The sequence below is a fragment of the Marmota marmota genome, unplaced genomic scaffold, assembly GCF_001458135.2.
Source record: "Marmota marmota marmota unplaced genomic scaffold, marMar, whole genome shotgun sequence".
Lineage (NCBI taxonomy): Eukaryota > Metazoa > Chordata > Mammalia > Rodentia > Sciuridae > Marmota > Marmota marmota.
In genome coordinates this window covers 1642726-1661588 of record NW_025999927.1, presented here as the reverse complement: position 1 = coordinate 1661588, position 18863 = coordinate 1642726, and the positions used below count along the sequence as shown (strand labels likewise).

General features: G+C 55.1%; 1 protein-coding gene across 7 annotated transcripts in view; it reads right to left on the bottom strand.

Annotated features, from left to right (window-relative positions):
* The window catches only part of Disc1 (DISC1 scaffold protein), a 202810-nt gene that overhangs the window by 50221 nt on the left and 133726 nt on the right, over positions 1–18863 (bottom strand). For 3 of the 7 annotated variants that reach the window (XM_048800370.1, XM_048800368.1, XM_048800369.1), the window contains one exon: positions 7732–7792. In XM_048800370.1, coding sequence (XP_048656327.1) covers positions 7732–7792 — 61 coding nt within the window. Of the gene's footprint in view, positions 1–7728; positions 7793–17410; positions 17507–18863 lie in introns of those variants that run through there. The other 4 variants (XR_007346494.1, XR_007346496.1, XR_007346495.1 and 1 more) reach the window with 4 other exon arrangements.

Sequence of the window (18863 nt, the reverse complement as noted above, 5' to 3'; positions counted from 1 at the left end):
GGCTGCCTCATTTCCCTCCCTCCCGCCCTCTGCAGGAGGTGCTGACAGCAGGTCAAAAGGCAGGCAGCAAAACACTGAGTGTGGGTACCTGAGCAGGCTGGCCTCCCTGCTGAGCATGGGTACCTGAGCAGGCTGGCTACCCTGCTGAGCATGGGTACCTGAGCAGGCTGGCCACCCTGCCTGGCAGGGCGCCTTGTGGGGTAGCAGCTGCAAGCAGACCACTCTCCTCCTTCCCTCACCAGGAGGAAGTTCCCTTCCACTTTTGTAAACTAAGGACTGTTCTTTCAACAGACTGCCTTTATTTCATCATTCTCACTGTGCCGGGTGGCAACTAGAGTGACGGCAACCGTGTATCGTGCCTTATTGCCAACAACAAATATTCTTTATCCTTTTCTTTATTAGCCCATTTTTATATGGGAAATTGAGTCTTGAGGTGGTGTATTATTCTAGCAAAGGCCCTGGACTCAGAGGTGGCCTCACTCGAGTCTGTGTCTAGCGTCTCAAGGCGGAGCTCGACTTCACCTCTGCATGCCTCAGTTCTCTCTGGAAGTCAGGAGAGAGGACAAGGAGACCTCTCCAGAGGCCCTGCCCCTGTGAAGCCCCCAGACTGACCTCAGGTCTCCTCGCTGACATCAGGAAACAGGAGCAGGTGGTGTGGGATGCCCAGGGTCCTCTTTGTTTTGAAGTGATGGCTCAAGAGAAGGGACACCATTTATGCTACTCCAGAACCTCTTCTTCAGCCCTGACCCTGAGCTGGGGAGAGCAGCCTGGTCCCTCCACTGGGCCCTGGCCCTGCGGAGGTCAGAGGATCAGGCTTTCTGACCGCCCAAACTAGGGAGCAGGACTTCTCCTTGGAGCTCTGCACGATCTTTCTGAAGAACTAGATCTCATCATGTGGACACTTGGGAGGTGAAGCAGCTATTTCTGAGTAAAAATTCATCACTGGTGTTTTAAAGAATGGAGAGTATTATACATTAGAAGTCAAGTTTATTAGAAGACCTGCCAAGTTCATTAGAAGTCTCTCATTTGCATTGGCCTTTGCGTTGGCCATAAATTTAGTAATTTTTGTTACTAAATTTAGCTCAGTATCCAGAACAGTAACGTCTGCAGCAGGGAGTCTGGTCCTCATCTAAGACTACAAAATCTCCCCATCTTTGTTTTTCCTTCCTTTTCTTTTTACTCTTTTTAATTCATGCCACTTTGTTACATTTTATGTATCACTTTTTCTGTATGTATGCTTGCTAAAGCATCATTACTTTAAGAATACATAAGATTTTTCTGCATGAGAGGAAATAATATAAAAATGAAACAATCAGTGGTGATTTATTAAATTAGTGAGCATGTAGTGATTTCCATTTTACCTGTTCACACCTAATAAAGCATTTTCAATCCTTGTTTCTCTTTGAAAACCAGACAAACAATCCAGCCAAATGGCCTCAAAGTTCAAAGTGGACAAGACCCACAGTGAGTGTTCTCATGACCACTTCCCCTGTGACATGCAGGATTGAATTACCTGCTCAGAAGGGAAACGGGGCCCTGCGGCCATGTCTCCACCCATGGCTGGACTTCCATGCATTCATGAGCCCCCAGAAGCAGTGAGGTCAGAGGCAGAGTTTGTGCCACAGCAGGCCACTGATGCCTCAGGGCTGCAAGGAAACAGGAGGAGCCAGAGAGGCAGAGATGGCCTTCAGCAGAATCAGCAGGATAGCCGCTCCGCTCAGAGACCAGCCTCAGGAGAGGACAGAAAGGATGCTGCACCTCCCAATCTCTGCACCCTCACTGCCCAGGAGAGAGAGAGAGAGCTGAAACTGTCCCCACCTGGGAACAGAGATAACCGACGGGGAAAGAAAGGCCTGCACTTCCCGCTCAGGCTCTCCAAGGCTGCAGAGGGAAGAGGCGGGGGCCCTGCGTGGGGAAGCCCTGGCTCTGCGTGAGGACTCCGTCCTGAGGAGGGCGTGTTCAACTTGTGCCCACCAAGCCCAGAGGGAGAGGTGTCCATCAGCAACCAACAATCGAGTGAACTGTAGGGAGGGACAGGGAGGCCCTTGCTTGGTTTCCTCTGATCCCCGGGGGGCTCCCAGCAGGCAGCTGCACACCTACAGGCAGCTGTCTGTCAGATCCATTTCCTTCCATTCCCTCTGCATTGCTGAGATGTTCCTGGGGGTGGGAGGAGCTGGGTGCCCAGGATGTTCAGATTGCCTGGCACAGTTGGTGCATTCCATGTGGCTCTGAGGAGCCCACTCCTCACTGCAGACCTCCCCCTAGGAAGCAGACAGGGAATCTGGGTAGCACAGCGGGGTGGGCAGACTCTAGAGGGCCATGATCTGAGCAGGTCTCAATCCCTGCCTGGAGGCCCCAGTGCAAGCTCAGGTAAGCTGGTTCCCTGCCCTCTGCCCTCTAGCCCCCAGTCTCTGCCTTCCTCACCTCCTGGGTACAGCTCCAGTGCGACTCCTCCAGCTCCTCCTCTAAGGACTAACTAGCTCTTGCTTCCCTTTGTGGATGTGGGACACAGAAGGCTGCTGGGAGAAGAGGCCACTTGCTGGATGTGAGACTGGATCAGTGTTAGGAAGTAAGGAAATGGACATTCTCTCCAGCACCGTCTCTACATGTTTAAATGACTCCTGCGCTTGCAAAGAAAATGACACGCGTGTGTTCTGGTACCCATTTCCTCCCTGATATTCATGTGTGACCTTCTTCATATGTAACATTTCTAAAGACAAAATCTCAATGGGTGAAATGAAAGCATGAAGTACACATTCTAAAATGTCCTTCCCACCTCTTTGGAAACAACTCTCCAGAGGCCCTGTCTTCAACCTAAACCCATCTTCACCGAGCTTGGCAGGTGGCCAGCCACCCTTGTTCTCAGTAGTGACGGAGAAGCCAGGGAGCCTGGGGAGGGACAGGTCTGGGTCTCAGAGAGCATCCTGCACATGCGCAGTGCCGCCTCAGCTGGAGGGCGCTCCCTGGAAGTCCAGCCACTCAGTAGGCTTCTCCCTGCCATTGCTGACACTGCCCAGCTGACGAGGAAGGCCAGCACCATTTTGCCAGATTCTTCCCATTCCAGGAAGCTGTCTGCTCCTCTGGTTTTGCCAACATCTGGACCAGAGACTGAATGACCACACAAACTGGCTGAGAAGGGGCCGAGGCAGAGACGGCCAAGGCCCTCTCCAGCCCACCTCCCCCCTGCAGCGACCTCTGGGCCTCCTTCAGCAGGTGAGTTCATGGGCACCATGACTCTCGGCCTATCCATGTGCACATTTCAAGATTATTAGAAGATAAATGTGAGTTGTTTTTTTTTAAAAAAAAAAAAACAAAAAACTGAATTACCTTTAGAGCAATTTGTCAGCCTCTAAATTTCAAAGTAAATTTCAGGTGAGACCAAAGCGCTCTCGAGAGTTTCTTCTAAAGCCAAGAAAACCTCTGAAGAATTTTCCAACTCCTCCAAGCTCAAAGCAGATTGTAATGATTTTCCTGTTTTCTTTTCTGATTATAAAAGTGTGATTCACACTCACACACTTGAGAATTGCAAGCAGAGTTCCAGGAAGCAAAAATAACCCACAATCCACAAAACTGCATTCTCCAGCACCGTCTCTACATGTTTAAATGACTCCTGCACTTGCAAAGAAAATGACATGCATGTGCTCTGGTACCCATTTCCTCCCTGACATTCATGGTTTATCTTCAACTTCAGGGAAAACCAAGCAGAGAGAGGACGGGAGAGAGTAGAAAGAAGAAGGGGGCTACCATCGGTCCTGCTTGCAAAAGATCCGATAAGTTTACCCAAAACCAGCACACATGAGGCAGGGGGTACCCGCCAGAGATGGGGGTTTGCCCTGCACAACAAAGAATCCCTTTTTACAGTGGTTAGAGACACAAGATTTGAGATTGATGAAAAAAAAGTAGCCCGTCTACAAAGTAAAGATGGAAAGCTTCTTTTGACCCCATGATAAAGGAAGATAACAAAGAGCACATAATAACTGAGATAACAGAAATGAAAACCCTTCAGCCACAAGGGAAAGAGCTAAGTCAACACAATCCTGCACTGTCCCCTCTGAATGCAGGCCTGGAGGAGGAGAGTACGTGGCACGGAGCTTCAAGGGCAGGATTGGCTGTTGCCATCTGTTTTAGTCAGGTGTTTCACTTCTGTGACGAAAGAACGCCACCAGAGCAATTTCAGGGGAGGGAAAGTTTATTGGGGGCTCACAGTTTCAGAGGTCTTAGTCCACATAAGGTCAGCTCCATTCCTCAGGGGTCAGGGTGAGGCTGAACACCATGACCGAAGAGTGTGGCTCACATGATGATCAGGAAGCAGAGGGAGATTCCCCTGCCAGATATGAATATATGCCCAGAGCCACGCCCCAATTCCCACCCCTCCAGCCACACCCACCACTGCCGTCACCACCCAGTTAATCCCACCAGGGAATTCATTCACTGATTGGGTTAAGACTCTCACAACCCAATCACGGCTCCTCTGAACCCTCTTGCATTGTCTCACATGTGAGCTTTTGGGGGACACCTCACCTCCAATCTCTCTAATCTCCCATCATTACCCCTGAGATCTGATGGCCAGGATGTGGGTTTTGGATGCTACGTCTTCTCAAGCCACTGACTTTTGAATCTAATAGTTAAGAATAAGTGTCCAGAGGTGACCGCTACTGATCCGTTGATCGGAACGCTGAATCTGATTTAGGCTCTCCATGTGCCAGACAGCCTGCCACCTCCAGAACACCAGGCTGGTGGGGCATGGAATACGCCCTGGAGGAGCAAAGTCTGCCAGAACCAGGCGGCCCTCACAATGCACTGTTGCGTGTGGCTGCCAGGTGGTGCCCGCAGGAGCAGGAGGGGCAGGCAGGGCTTCGCAGAGGGGCACGTGCGCTGTGTCCTGGTGTGAGCGTTCATGGGGCAGCGGGGGACTCTGCAGCGGTGCTGCAGAGGTGACTGGGGCACCCAGGGGGTCCAGCAAGTGGGGCGCCTTGGGCACCATGCGGTGGGGACTGCAGACAAGACTGGGCCAGCAGGGTGCAGCCCCTCACAAGAGCCCAGGGGACGTGGCATGGCCAGCAGCTACGCAGGGGGAAAGGGAGCTGTGCAAAAGTGCAGGCTGATGTGGGAGAGGCCTTTAGGAAGAGGCTTCACTGCCCTGTGGGAAAAGGAGGGACACTTGGAGAGTGACTGCAGAGCCTGGCTGCTGCCTCCCTCTGGCTGAGTGACACAGAAGAGAGAGGCACCTGCACCAACAGGCAGAGGTCAAACAGAGCTCTCCTGTGGTGTCTCCCCTTTGTGGAGGAAGGAGCCATTATGCATGTGCACCTGACTCCAAGGCAGAGGGCCGCAGCCAAGCCCTGCTCTAGTACCCAGCTCTCTTCTGTGCCATGCAGATCCCCTGGGTCACTGCTGGCCTCTACCCTCCTCCAGCAGCTGACTGACTTTCCCACAGACAGGGACGCTGAGCCCTCTGACTGCACCTAGCGTCCAGGTCTCTGTGCACCTAGAGAGTGACAAAGCCCGTGTGGCCATCTGCGTGTGTCTTTGAACCGCAACTGGCCAGATGGGAATCCCTGTGCACTGCCCTTTAAGGGCATCCCCTGCAGTGGCCCAGCAGGAGGGAGTGGACCAGCCTGCTCTCAGCAGCTTTCTTTCCAAAGCCCTGTCAGGCTACAGGATGCCACGGGGACTTTGGCCAACATCTGCCACCAGCTTTAGTCACTTGATGCCTTGCAGTATGCACTGAGCAGTCACCATGAGGCCAACGGCACCAGGGCAGAAAACTATTTCTGTGCCTCAGGTGTTGTTTCCTTGGAGAGGAAGAGATGTGATGGACCATCAGGGGAGATGGTCATCAGGGCATGTGAGCACAGCCATCACCACTTGGGGACAGCACTGCCACATGAGGGGCTGGCCCTTACCACCCATTTGGCAGTGTCCACTTTGATCTGAGGCACCTATAAAACTGCCTTCTTAAGAGTATACACCCTGGCTGCCTGGTCAACTCCCACCCCACCAGCCACCACCCTGGCCACAGGACAATGTGGAGGCCTTCTAAGTGCAAATGGACGTGAGTCAAGAGGTCAAGGACAATTGGCTTGGGGGCATCTGCATGGCTGAAGAGGCAGAGAGAGCGGCGGAGGTGATGGGAGAGGACATGGGTATCTACCACCTGGCTGTGTTTATTGAACCATCTGTGCAAGCACAGGCTTCCAGGCACCTGACATCAGCACTGGCAAATCCCTGCGGATGCACTCCTGGACAAGACAGGTGGCCTCGTGGCCCTGCCGGATGCCCCAGGCAGCCCGGACAGCACGGTGCAAGACCACTGCTCAGGGGTGGGCAGCCACAGCAGATTCAATGGAGGCACTTAACCCTGAGGATGGGCGAGGACTGGACCCACCAAGGTCCAGTGGTGTGCAGCTGGGCAAAGCCTCGGGAGGCCAGGCGAAGGATGAGGGGTGGAGCCGCCTGGCACATGCCAGGTGCCCTGGGGAAGGATAACATCTCCCCTTTGAGGTGGCTCCTCTTCTAGGAAAACCCAGAGGCCTAGAAAGAGCAGGAGGACCTGCACACTGGAACAGGGGGATGGCTGGTGACGGTAACCCCCAAGGACGCAGTCACCAGGAGAAGCTATGAGCATTGGGAAGGCATTTGGACATGAGCTGAGGACAAAGGGCAGTCACCTGCAATGCCAGGCTGTGTTTAAGACACATGCTCAGAGCCCTCAGGACTGAGGACAAGGAGGACACTGGAGGCAGGGAGCCGCGCTGTGAGCTGAATGTTCCCGGAGAGGACAGTGCACGAGCAGACAAAGGTGGCCCTGCAATGTGCCCAGGAGGCAGGGTCGACCAGACTTGGGGTCTGAGGGGGACAAGAGGGCAGGGAGCCAGCCTGAACCCAGGGTTCTTGCCTCAGCCAAGCCACACCGATGGGCAGCGCCTCCCCCACTCCCCACTAGCCACTTTCAACAGTCTGAGGTGTAGGAGGCAGGGAATGGCCAGGCAGAGAGTGTGTCGCTTTCCACAAGGAGAACAAACCCTCTAGAGTGAGTGCCCGGCTCCCCCTGACAGCAGGCTCCACCACCTCCCAGGGAGACCTGTGGGCCCAGGGCACTGTCCCAGGACAGGTCCCAGGCGTGGCCTTTCTGAAGAGCTACTTAACCACTTCCAAAATAGTAGCAACACTTAGCCCTAAAACCAAATGCCTCCCAGGGTGGAGAGCACATTCTGCATTCCCAAACCTGCTCCTTAATTAGGAGCAGAGCCCGGGGGCTGGTTCGTTTTCAGAAGTACGGAGAGCCAGAAACATCTCGACATGCCACAACTGCCTGAGGGTCCTCCTGTCTGAATTCCTAACTGGGTTAAAAAAAAAACAACCAGGAATGTTCACGCTAGTTGATTCAGGATTCAAAACAGAACCTACGACGTGCATTTCTGTATTGTTCAAACCATGTCTAAACGGATTCACAAGGCATGAGGCGGAATCCCATGCTTGTCCTTACCAAGGGACATGAAGGCTGTCCTGTGTTCTCCCCAGGACACAGCAAGCATCCCAGGTGATTTGCTTTGTAAAGGTGGAAACCTGAGCCGAGAGATATTTGTATGGCACCTGCTCCTCCCCTGGGGGCCCAGAGGACTTCACTTTTTCTTGGCAAGCCCTTTTCACGGACTGGACTAAATTCCGGTGAACCCTCGTGGAGCCTCCAGGTGCGCCCGGGGTCTGTGATGCAGGTATTCTCCTCACCTGCGCAGGTTTCCCTCAAGCACCTCCATGTACTTCACGGTCTTCTCCTTCACACTCGCTTCTGCAAAACAGAAGTGCAACATGAATGTCCCTGAAGTGAGACAGAAACCAGAATCACACAGGCCGGGGACATGTCCAGGATCGTGGCCACGCCTCTGGCAACGGAGGCCTCCTGTGTCAGGAAAACACTGAGGCCCATCACGGCAGGGACCCGTGTCCTGTGCAGGGAAGGAGGCTGAGGTTTCAGGTGTCTCTGAGGGAGTCAGAGATGGTGCACCCTCACTGTGCTGTCCTGGCTTGGTTCCTTCCAGGCCACACACTGACCGCCCGCCCATCAGTGGTCACGGGTGCTCCACGCATCTCCCCACCTGCAGCCAACTTGGCTGTGGGACACAGGGAAGAGAACAGAGTGTGGAGCAACCTCTGCTCTACAGAAGATGCAGCCGAGGACCATAGGCCCACTCACTGGCATGACCCTCCAGTGAGGCCAGCCACCCTTTGACCCTCCAGTGAGGCCAGCCACCATCTGAGTCGATGCAGAGCACACCAGTCACCAAATACACACAGAAGGGGCAAGTGGCAGCGAGCGCTGGACATGAGGAAGACCTGAACCCCCGGGCAGGCTCTGAGGACTGGATAGCCCCTCCCCAGGCGCTGAGTATGGGCATGAAGTGCTCCGAAGGGCACCCGCAGGGGTGGCACTTGCAGAGGGGGCTGTAGTGGCCATCCACTGTCAGGGCAGCTTCCCTGCTGGCCTCATTCTGGACTCCGCTTAGTCTCCAGGTAGTCCACATTGCAGGGCTCACTACCACTGTGAACTGGGAACCCACAGAGCAGAGGCCCGCCTGCCCCAAATGGCGCCCCTGGAGTCTGGGGTCCTACTCTGCCAACGTGTATGTTGGAGTAGGGTCAGGTGTATGGAAGAAGCTGGAAATGCACCCTGGACCTCCTTGCAAAGAAACTAAATATTTACTCAAAAAAATAAAATAATCAGAAATGTTGGTTCATTGCTTCATAAAAAGAGATATTTGGGCAATAAAACTGTTTATGTCATGTGCTAAGTGTTTTTCCAGGTGACTTGTTCAACATAATCATCCCTCATGTCCAGGAGGTGGGCAACAGGACCCTTCCCAAATGCCAGAGTTTGAGATGCTAAGTGCCATCTATAAAAGGGCAGAGAACCTGCATATAACCTATACACATCCTCGTGCATGATCTAAATCCTCCTGGATTCCTGGCAATGCCTCAGACGGTGGGAATGGCCTGTGAATAGTTGTTCCATATTTAGTACAGACCCGGGTTTTGTCAAATAGTCCCAATCTGAGGTGGGTTGGATCCATGGATGCAGAACCCCAGAACAGAGGGCTGACTGGCTTTTCTTTTATTTTAACACCTGCCACATGCCAGGTATTGTCTGCATGTGGGGATTTGCCTGTCACCAGAAGGCTCTACAAAGCAGAGCTCTGCTCAACAGCCGATCTGGAGCAAGTACAGCAAGTTCCAAAAGTCCCAGACGGAGAAGCTCTTCCTGCTCCACATCCCATTCCCTTGGGAAAGGTCAGCAAACAGAAAAGCTCAAGACTCCTGCTTCTGCAGCGGTTACATCCTGACCAGGCGATGATTGAAAGAAGTTCCCTAGAAACTTAAGGTAAGTACTGTGGAGAGCAAGTTAAAGAAAGACAATCGGGGCTGCAGAGCGGTGAGAGCAGGCCTCCTGGGAAGGTGACGCCTGAGTAATAGCTTGCAGAGGGCAGGGGAGAGATGGCAAGCGTCCTGAGCTGAGCAGGGCAGGCGGAAGGGCAGCCAGTCTGAAGGTCCCAGGGCTGGAGCCACCCTGAGTGCACCACAAAGTGGCTGGGGCCCAGTGCTCCACGGAGAGAAGAGACAAGGCAGGCAGAACCTAGGCCCAGTCACGTGGCCATGAGGCAGACTGTGCTCCCAAATGGGGCCCCAGCATGCCTCTGTTCTAGAACCTTCCGTTCCCCATCCAGAGGCAAAGCCCATTTCCCTCCCAGGAATCTGGACAGGCTGTGACCTCTCCACACCCAAGTGTAATGGGATTCCATGCAACTCTGCCTGGCCCCCTCTTCTGGGAGCCGGCCACCATGCCATGAGGAAGCCCATGTCCCATGGAGCCACGTGCAGGGGTGGAGGCAACAGCCAGGCGCAGGCCTCAGCCCGCAGCCAGCATCAACCCCAGACGTGCCTGACAGGCTGTTGGTATTTTGCCTTTGCACCAGAGGGACCCAGACATCACGGATAGACAAACCAACCCACACACCTGTCCAAATTCCAGCTCTCAGAACTCACAGACCTCAGTGATGGCGACACCGTGCCATGTGGCTGCAAGAATCAGAAAGTCTCTGCCAGGGTGTAAGTCCCAACTAAATGGGAGATGCTACAGAGTAAGGGGGACTGGCTCATAGTCACCAAGCTGAGGATCACAGAGGACAGGGTGGAAGCAGACAGATGCTGGGAAGTTCCTATTATCATCCAGGAGAAGGCCACCAGCTGTCAGGGAGGAAAAGGATTGCTGTACCTCACCATCAAAGTGTCATAGCCCGTCTCAAAAGACCACTTAAGAAGAGAGGGCATAACAGGTTCACCTGGCCAGTTTTATGTCATGCAGGACCCAAGAACCCAGGGAAAACCATGGGAGATGCTGGGTGGTACAGGAGGTACTGGGTGCCACAGGAGGTACTGGCTGCCAGGGAGGTGCTAAGTGCCACAGTTAATGCTAAGTGCCACAGGAGAATGCTGAGCACCATAGTTAGTGCTGAGTGCCAGGGAGGTGCCAGTGCCACAGTTAGTGCTCAGTGCCGTGGGATATGCTGAGTTCCACAGTTAGTGCTAAGTACCATGGGAGATTCTGGGTGCTGTAGTCAGTGCTCAGTGCCACGAGAGCTGCTCAGAGCCATGGGATATTCTGATTTCCACAGTTAGTGCTAAGTACCACGGGAGATTCTGGGTGCTGTAGTCAGTGCTCAGTGCCACGAGAGCTGCTCAGTGCCACAGTTAATTCTAACTGCCAGGGAGGTGCTGAATGCCAGGGAGAGGCTGAGTGCTCCAGGAAACGCTAATGGATCAAAGAGAAGGGACCCCAGGGCTCCTGATAAAGGCAGGAAGGCATCTGCTTCTTCCCTTTGCCAAGTGATGCTGATTATGTGATCCAGGCCACACCACCAGAGTGGAATGCACGTAACTAGGTTACTCCAACTAAATAAAAACCGGTTGACACTTGAATGTGGTTAATCTGTGAAATGTTTACAGAGTGTAGGCCACAAACACAAACCACCATCCAGGTGTCCAGTCTTGGCCCACTTCACACAAGACGCTATGCCCGACATGCCAAGGACCCCACTCCAGGGACACAGAGATGGCTAGGGCCAGGCGCTGACCCTGACCTCTCCCTGTGGGGCACCATAAACAGTCTTCATCAGAACCAACAACCCAAAAACATCCCGTGGGCCTGATGGGAACCCTGACCGTGGCCCCCGCAGTACCCTTTCAGGGTAGGCGTGGCAGGAGGGAGAAGAGCGGTGCGGGCCCAGCTGGGTTTCCGCAGATGACAGCCTGCGTCTGCCTGACAGAGGGCAGCACTGCTAGTCATGGATGTGGGCAGGAGGTCAGCAGCCTCTGGCAGACTGGCCGTGAAGTCGCACAGAACACGGCTTCTGGGAACTGAAGTGGTCAAGAGGGCAGCCGCTGATTCCGAGGCCTAAACGTGGACAGGAGCCAGGGCTCTCCGTGGGGCCGCCCACTCATGTGGTCAGACATTAGCTGCTCCACTGAGGGGCTTGGCCATCACACAGCACCTGGAAGGCCTGGCCTCACTTCAGAAAAACAAGACATCAGATTTCAAAATTTCACTCCTCACTGGCAGAGGTGCCAAGAGCAGAGTATGGGAAAATGCCACATCACCCCAGGACTCAGCTGTCCAGACAGGACCCAAATCCAGTGCTCATCCCTCCACCTCCACTGGACGCCCTGTGGGAGGCACAGGCTGAGGTTTTCCTTCAAGTCCACTCAGAGAGCTCTGAACAGCAGCCCTGCGCCCAGAGTCCATCGCAAGGGCCAGCCAGTCCTCTGCCCAGGTCTGTAGAAACAGAGCAGGCAGCAGAGAAGGAAGGAGACAGAGTAGGAGCTCCATGGCCAGCGCTCACACATGCAGCCCCAAAGCCCCCGGTCTCACCAGCTGGGCCTGTTGCCAGCCCACACACCTCCCCTACTGAGCCCTCACCTGTCCCCTGCCCTCACTCCCAGGGGCAGATGCCAGACACCACCAGCTAACAGATACCACCAGAACAGTCACTCACACCCCAGTTAGGCCTGCTGCCCTGTGCAGACTCCTGATGCCCTGGAAGCCCTGGGCCCAATAAATCAGCAGGTGTCAGGACAGAAGGGAGAGCCAGCCGATGCCACAGGGTGGAAGCAAGCTGGAAGTAGGAAGGTCCCTTCCAGCCTCGCACATGCCTCGTCTGATATCCTTGCCAGTGGAAAGAAGCCCCTGCCCACATCGATCCCCACCGACCCTGGGGGCTCCCGGGGCTGATGCTCTACTTTCCAGCCTGTGACTGCAGGGTGTGGGGTCTGGTAACTGAGCTGAGTGTCAGACCTGCTCAGCGAGCTGCTGACTCCCTCTAGCACTGTGCAGGTAAGAGCAGCCTCGTTCTCTGATTCATCCCTTCCTCCCTCCCTCAACATAACACACATGCACACACACACACACGCATACACAGGTGCACACACGTGCTCACACGAACACACACTTGCTCACACGAACACACACATGCACAGATTGAATTCTCGTCCTTCTTGTTGACAGGACAAGGAATGCAACCTGGAACTTGTTTTTTAAATGAAAAACTTTCTTCTTGAAATATTTGATGTTTAAAAAAAAAAACACCATATCCACCTGATCTTCCTAGGCTAGAGAAAGTAGCCCCATCCCCTAGCTAGCGTGATGCTTCCAGCTGCGTCATTTACTTCATTCAAGTCTCACAATAATTCTCGGAATCCCTTTTGAGGATGACGAGGCTGAGGCTGAGGGAAACCATTTCACAGAGTAAATGAAAACTTCAGGCCCAGCTGGTTTATGCCAAATCTACGCCTTTAACCAACCCACACTTCCGAGGCCCAGGTGAGGAGGCCGCTCATGGACCTCACTGGGGCACTCTCAGTTTCCAGGAGGGAACTTGCCCTCTGGAGCGGGGGCTCCCGTACATGACTCTGGGAGTTTTTCTTGCAAGAGGGTCCTGCGACACCGTGTGTTAGGCTGGGGACAGGCCGACTCCCTGCCCCTGCACTTCCTGGCACAGAACCCAGGGGTTCAACAATTCCCAGGTCAGGTCTCCTAGCATTAAGAAGCTGCGCTCACCTAGCGTCTGAGTGATGGCTTTCATTTCCGTGTTCTGGTGGGGTCTTGCTGACCCCACAGGGGTGGACCCTCCTGGAGTCAGTGACTCCTACAGAACCCGCCCTTCCCACCCCAGCCAGAGCACAGCCCACACACCTCCCCTGCTGGGCCCTCATCTGTCCCCTGCCCTCATTCCCAGGGCAGGTGCAAGACAACCAGGGACCTCCCCTGCACCAGAGCCCTAAAACCTCTCACGCTGGCTGTCCCAAGCCTGCCTGCCCTGCCTGGCCCACCTCATCCCTCAAAAGCGACAGGGAAAGCTCTGTCAACATCTCTCCCTCTCCTCCTGACTACCCCAGTGCTTCCCATGTGGCTTTGCAGAGCGCAGCTGCCCCTTCTTCTGGAACGGAGAGCACCCAGCTCCCTTCTCAGCGGCAGGCATCTCCTGACCTGGGGCCTGGCCACACCTGGCTAATGTCAGAGCCACATGCTAACATCTGTGGGGCCTGCCGCATTTAGCCACTTGCTGGTCATAGCTTCAAGTGCCCGGTGTGTGGTCACCTGCTGTCTCTGCCCCTGCCCCATACTATAGCAATGAGCCTGTTCCTACCCACATCTGCAGTTCATTCTGAAATGGACGAGGGAGAAGAGAAGGGCAAGCCTGGCAGCGTGAGCACGGTTAGCAAAATGAATTTCAACCATATGGAAGTGGCTGATGGGGAATGCAGTCCTTCACCTCCACCAGGGTATGGCTGTGAGCCCCGGGACAGCACAGGCCTGGCCAGCTCTGGGCAGGCAGGCAATGCCCCTGGGCACCAGGGAGCACCCACCTGGTGTGCCTCCCGGTACCGCGGTACAGTGCCCTGACACTGGGCTTTGCATATCTGCCTGTCATGTCTTCCATTCCATGCAGCAGAGCTGGGAGGCAGGGAAGGCGGAATGCAGAGCTCAGACAGGAAACGCAGGGTCGCCCTGCCGCATCCTGAGGGGTCAGGTACAATGTTCCACGTGGCTCTTCCCACTGGAGAGGGAGCCCATGTTCCTTCTCACCCCTGCACTGGTCTCCTGGGCCTTGGAACAGAAGCCAAGCACCCACCCAGGGCCTGAAGGGCCTGCCCCCGCATGGGCCCTGTCCCCTCTCCCCTGGTCTGCTCCTTAATTCACCGCAGAGCCCTTACCCCTGCCCCTGCCCGTGAGCCCCCCCCCCCAACTTCCCTGCCAGGGCTTTCCCGTCCCATAGGCCTCAGCTGTAAGGTCTCCTCCTTTGTGGACGCTCCCTTCCAGTCACTGGCTGCCTGGGACTTCCTCTGTGTTTCTCAACAGTTGCCTCCAAGTCCTTACAACAGTGGTGACTTCCCCTGCTTTTGGTCTGTCTCTCCTATTAGAATCCAAGTTTCCTGACGACAGTGTATCAGCAGCAGGGTGTCTCGCCCCTTGGGTTCCTTGCTTTTCTGGCCATGCTCCTGGTTCCCACTGTCCTTTGTCAGAGCATAGAGTGGCATGTGGGAAGCACCCTGGAGGTGAATGCAAGTGGGGGCTCCTTGTCTCCCTGGGGAAGCACCAGGGCCACTTGTGCCATGCACTCACAGGGGTGGGGTCACAGGGCCCCAGTGTGATCCCAGCACTCGGCCTAGAAACCCTCACCAAGGCCAGCAGAACAGCCACGTGTATCTCTGTGGGCCTGACGGTGGCTGAACGAAACCCTCCCTGGGAACCAGGATGCAGGACTACTGGGGGCGCAGCGGAGCAACCTGCTGCCCACCTGGTGCCTTCAGGCAGACACCTGTGCCCCTGCTGAAAAGTCGCACTCTGCTCTCCGCCTGCTGCCTGCTGCCTGCTGGGTGGGCACAGCCAGGGGACCAGGGCTCCCTGGGAGACAGAATGAAGGAGGTCAGCCAGGACAGGCTGGCTGGCTCTGGCCCCCCACAAGTGGGGAGTGAGCTGCCATGTCCAGGCAGGAGCACGTCTCCAACCTCTGACTCCGGAAATCGTATCTGGGACAATGCTAATGTGAAATCTGGACACACTGAAACAGACGGTGGCATGCAGCGTCCCTAACCATTTACAGCAGTGTCCCACCCGCCCGCCCCTCCCTCTTACCCCTCAAGAGCACCAGGTCGTCAAGAATTTAAAAATAGCCTAATATGGATTTCAAGTAGAGTAAGCTAAATGAGCCCGATTTTCTACGCCTTTCATTTTGAATTATGCGCTGGATGTCTAGAGGCATGAGCTTGAGTGAGGAGGATGCGACATTTAAAATCTAATTTTCAAAAATCGGGTCCTAAGGCAGAACAGTGAAAATGCATTTGCACATATAATTGCGCCTGCAAATCGACACTGGCAGAACAGCGCCCGGCTGGCTTGCGCGACGGCCTGGCCCAGGCGCACCAAGCCACGGGAGCCAGCTCACTCGCTCGGCGGGTACTAGCTGAGCCCTGCCCAGTGCCAGCTGGTGCACCCCGTGCCCAAGCAGATGTGCTCTGAGCTCACAGGCTGGAGCCCCTTGGGAGCTGGCAAGGGAGTGGCTCTGGTGAGGGCCTTCACCACAAAGGGGGGTGGCGGGGCAGGACAGCAGAGCCAGTGAACTGAAGAAAATCACCTTCTCCAGGCAGGGCAAGGCGGAGGTCGGGCCCTTCGCCCAGCAGAGTGGAAACCTGCCCAGAGAAGGGAACAGGGAGGAGCAGAGGCAGCATGGCCAGGAGCCTACATGCAAGGCCAGAAGCAAAGGCAGACGGCACAGTGGAAAGTGAAACATCGGGCTGACTGAAGACCAAACTGGGCACCAGAAGACAAGAGGGCAGCGGCCAGAAGCCAGCATGGACACAGGTGGTGCATGGATTCAGCTTGACATGACCTCAGTCATCTTGATTCATAGCTGCCACCACCGTCCCTGCCTGCATAAGCTCCCAGCACAGTGTGAGCAGACTAAACCACCAGAGTGGTATGTGGAGCTTGGCAACAGGACCCTGGGGCCAGAAAAGTGTCCTTGGTATCAGCTGGAGATGAACCAGGTGTCTCAAAGTCACTTTTTTCCTGAACACCCCTCTTTCTGACCACATCCCAGGGACCCTCTGGTCTAGCTGCAGCCCAGGGCCATACTGTCATCAGCAAGTTCCCAGCAAACCCGCCCCCTGCCATCCTGGACCTGTCTGCTTCTTTCTTTAGTCGCATGAACCTTCAGCCAGTTCTCATACCCAGACAGGGCTGTTTCAGAACCGGTGTGTGATAGGAGAGGTGCTGAGGATATAGACCTGGCAGGCATTATGGTCAGGTTGGATGTATCACCCACTCAGCTACTCACTGAGCACCTACTATGTGCTGGGCATGATTCATGTATCACCCACTCAGCAACTCACTGAGCACCTGCTACATGCTGGGCACCATCCTACAGCTAGAGCTGCAAGAGCAAAGCCGTGTCAGATGAAAAGGTATCTGTGAACTGCCGAGAGTCCAGCCTGACTTGGAAGCCGCCTGTTACTACCTGCTGAATAGCTGAAGGAAGGGCAGAGGGAGCTGGCATCCAGGAGGGGACACAGAGAACGGCACAGTGAATGCCTGGGGCAATATAAACCTGAAAGGGACCATGCGAGCACAGAGTGGCCAGGGGAGGCCCCTGAGACGGAGGCGCTTCCACCAAGATGACAGAGAGTCCATGCGCAGCAGGAGAGCTTGGCCATCTGGTGGACAGCACTGGGGAGGACGGGGACGAAGGCAAGTTCTTTGCCTTTCTAACACTTGACGCTGGGTGTGTCTGGGCAGTTGTGCTATAGAGGGTGGTCGAGGGGCTGAAATCAGGGAGGTGGAGAGCAGGGCCCCTACGTGTTTGCAAAGCCCAGAGAGGAGCGGGGCCACTCAAGATGGGGACAATTCATGCTGCCACAGACTGGATGTTTTAAAGCCACATGACAGATCATCTCCCCATCTGGTCAGCTCCCTGCTTAGGGTCTCCCAGGCTGAAAGGAAAGGTCCTTTCTGGGGACTCAGTTCAACCTGCTTCCAGGAGTTGGTGGCGCGCGGTTCCCAAGGCTGTGGGCAGAGGCCCCATCTCCTCCCTGCACAGCAGCTCTCCGGCTCACCGTCCCTCCCTCGTCCCCAGAACCAGCAGTGGCATGAGCTCTTCTCTGCTGGCTCTTCCCCCACTTCTCTCCTGTGCCCACCAGGGAAAGTGTTCCACGTCCAGGGCTCGGGTGGTCAGAGTGGGCCCACTTGGCCATCCAGGATGGTCCCTCAGGATCCACAGCCTTCCTCAGGTCTGCACCATCCTGTGGCCTTATACTAAACGTCTTCACAGGTTCTGGGGTCAGGACATCCTTGGGGACTTACCTACCATGTGGCCTTGTAGCACATCTTCAGTGTCTGGGGTCAGGCGTCCTTAGAGCCGTCATCTGCCTGTGTCATCAGAGCCAACAGAAAAGGAGGCTGGAGACAAATCGCAAGGAACAAAGCCTTTGAAAGATGGGGGAGGAGGAGCCAGCAAAGATGAGGGCGAAGGAGTGGGCAGAAGAGGAGGACCCAGGAGGGGCGTGTGACCAAAGGGCTCCCAAAGCCAGCCCATGGGCCAGAGGCCACCTACAGAGCTGGGGAGGATTGCCTGGGCTCCACAATAAAAAGACATTGTGATCCACAACCACCCTCACACACATCCTTGCACACACACCCACGTCCACACACACGTGCACTTAGAATCCCACCAGGTCTGAGCTCCCAGCCCATGGCCGCCCCAGCCTGCTGACGCAGGGCTCTTTCCACCCAGAGCCTTCCCTACCTCAATGGGGCCCCAAGGGCCCTGCCACCCACAGCCCTCACAGTGACCGTCTGCTGGCCTTCACAGACCAGCTGGCAGGCCTGGTGGGCGGAATGACTCTTAGTGCCTCTGGGCCAGCAGGGTGCAGGACCTCATGAGCCGGGCAGCAAGGCTGGCAGAGCCTGGAGCTGAGGAGACAGCCGGCCTACCCCACGTGCCAGTCCTCACTCCTGCTGGAGGAAGGGGCAGAGAACCCAGCTCTCCCTCTCCATCTGCTGAGATGGGTCCCCTGACACCCGAGAGCACTCAACGCCTCATGAAAATCTACCCCTGAACCCGAGGGGGTCTGGCATTTGTTTTACGTGTTTAAAGCACATTAAGCTTGACACCAGAGTAGCTGATAAGTTAATGTCCTAGGTATGAGGAGAAAGGGATAAAATCATTGGCTTAGAATGATCCCAGCAAAACCATTTCTTCTAAGATCGCCAGATGCGCTGTTCCAGTGAGCCATTCGTAACAGCTCGGCTGTGATCAGACGGGGATCGGGTGGATGGAGGGCTGAGCCAGCAGGCTGCAGAGCCAGCAATGCTCCTGTCCTCTCCCCCTGCTGAGGACTGGCGATTGTCCTTTTCCTGATACTCTTTCTGTCACCGGACCCAGAGATAAGCTAGCAGCTTCTGCTCATCATGCGGACAGGCTCCAGCTACATGGGTGAGAAACAAGGGGAATAGAAAGGCTAAGCCCAGTTTTTGACTTACAGAGAGCATCAGGAAGGCCTGCTGTGTGTCACCCTAGAATCCCATCGGAGTTTGTTTTAAAGGGATTGTGAAAACACGCTCTGGTTACAGAGTGAGAAATTCATGTGGAGGAGAGTTCTGCGGGCTTGTTCTTAAGGTCAGTGTTGAGATTCAGAGACACACAAGGCAGCAACCTCAGCATTGTCACATGTGGTTGCTGTGTGATATCAGTCCCCAAGTCCTCAGGGATAGGTCTGCAGCCTTGGTGTGACCCTAGCCCTGCCATCCATCTCTG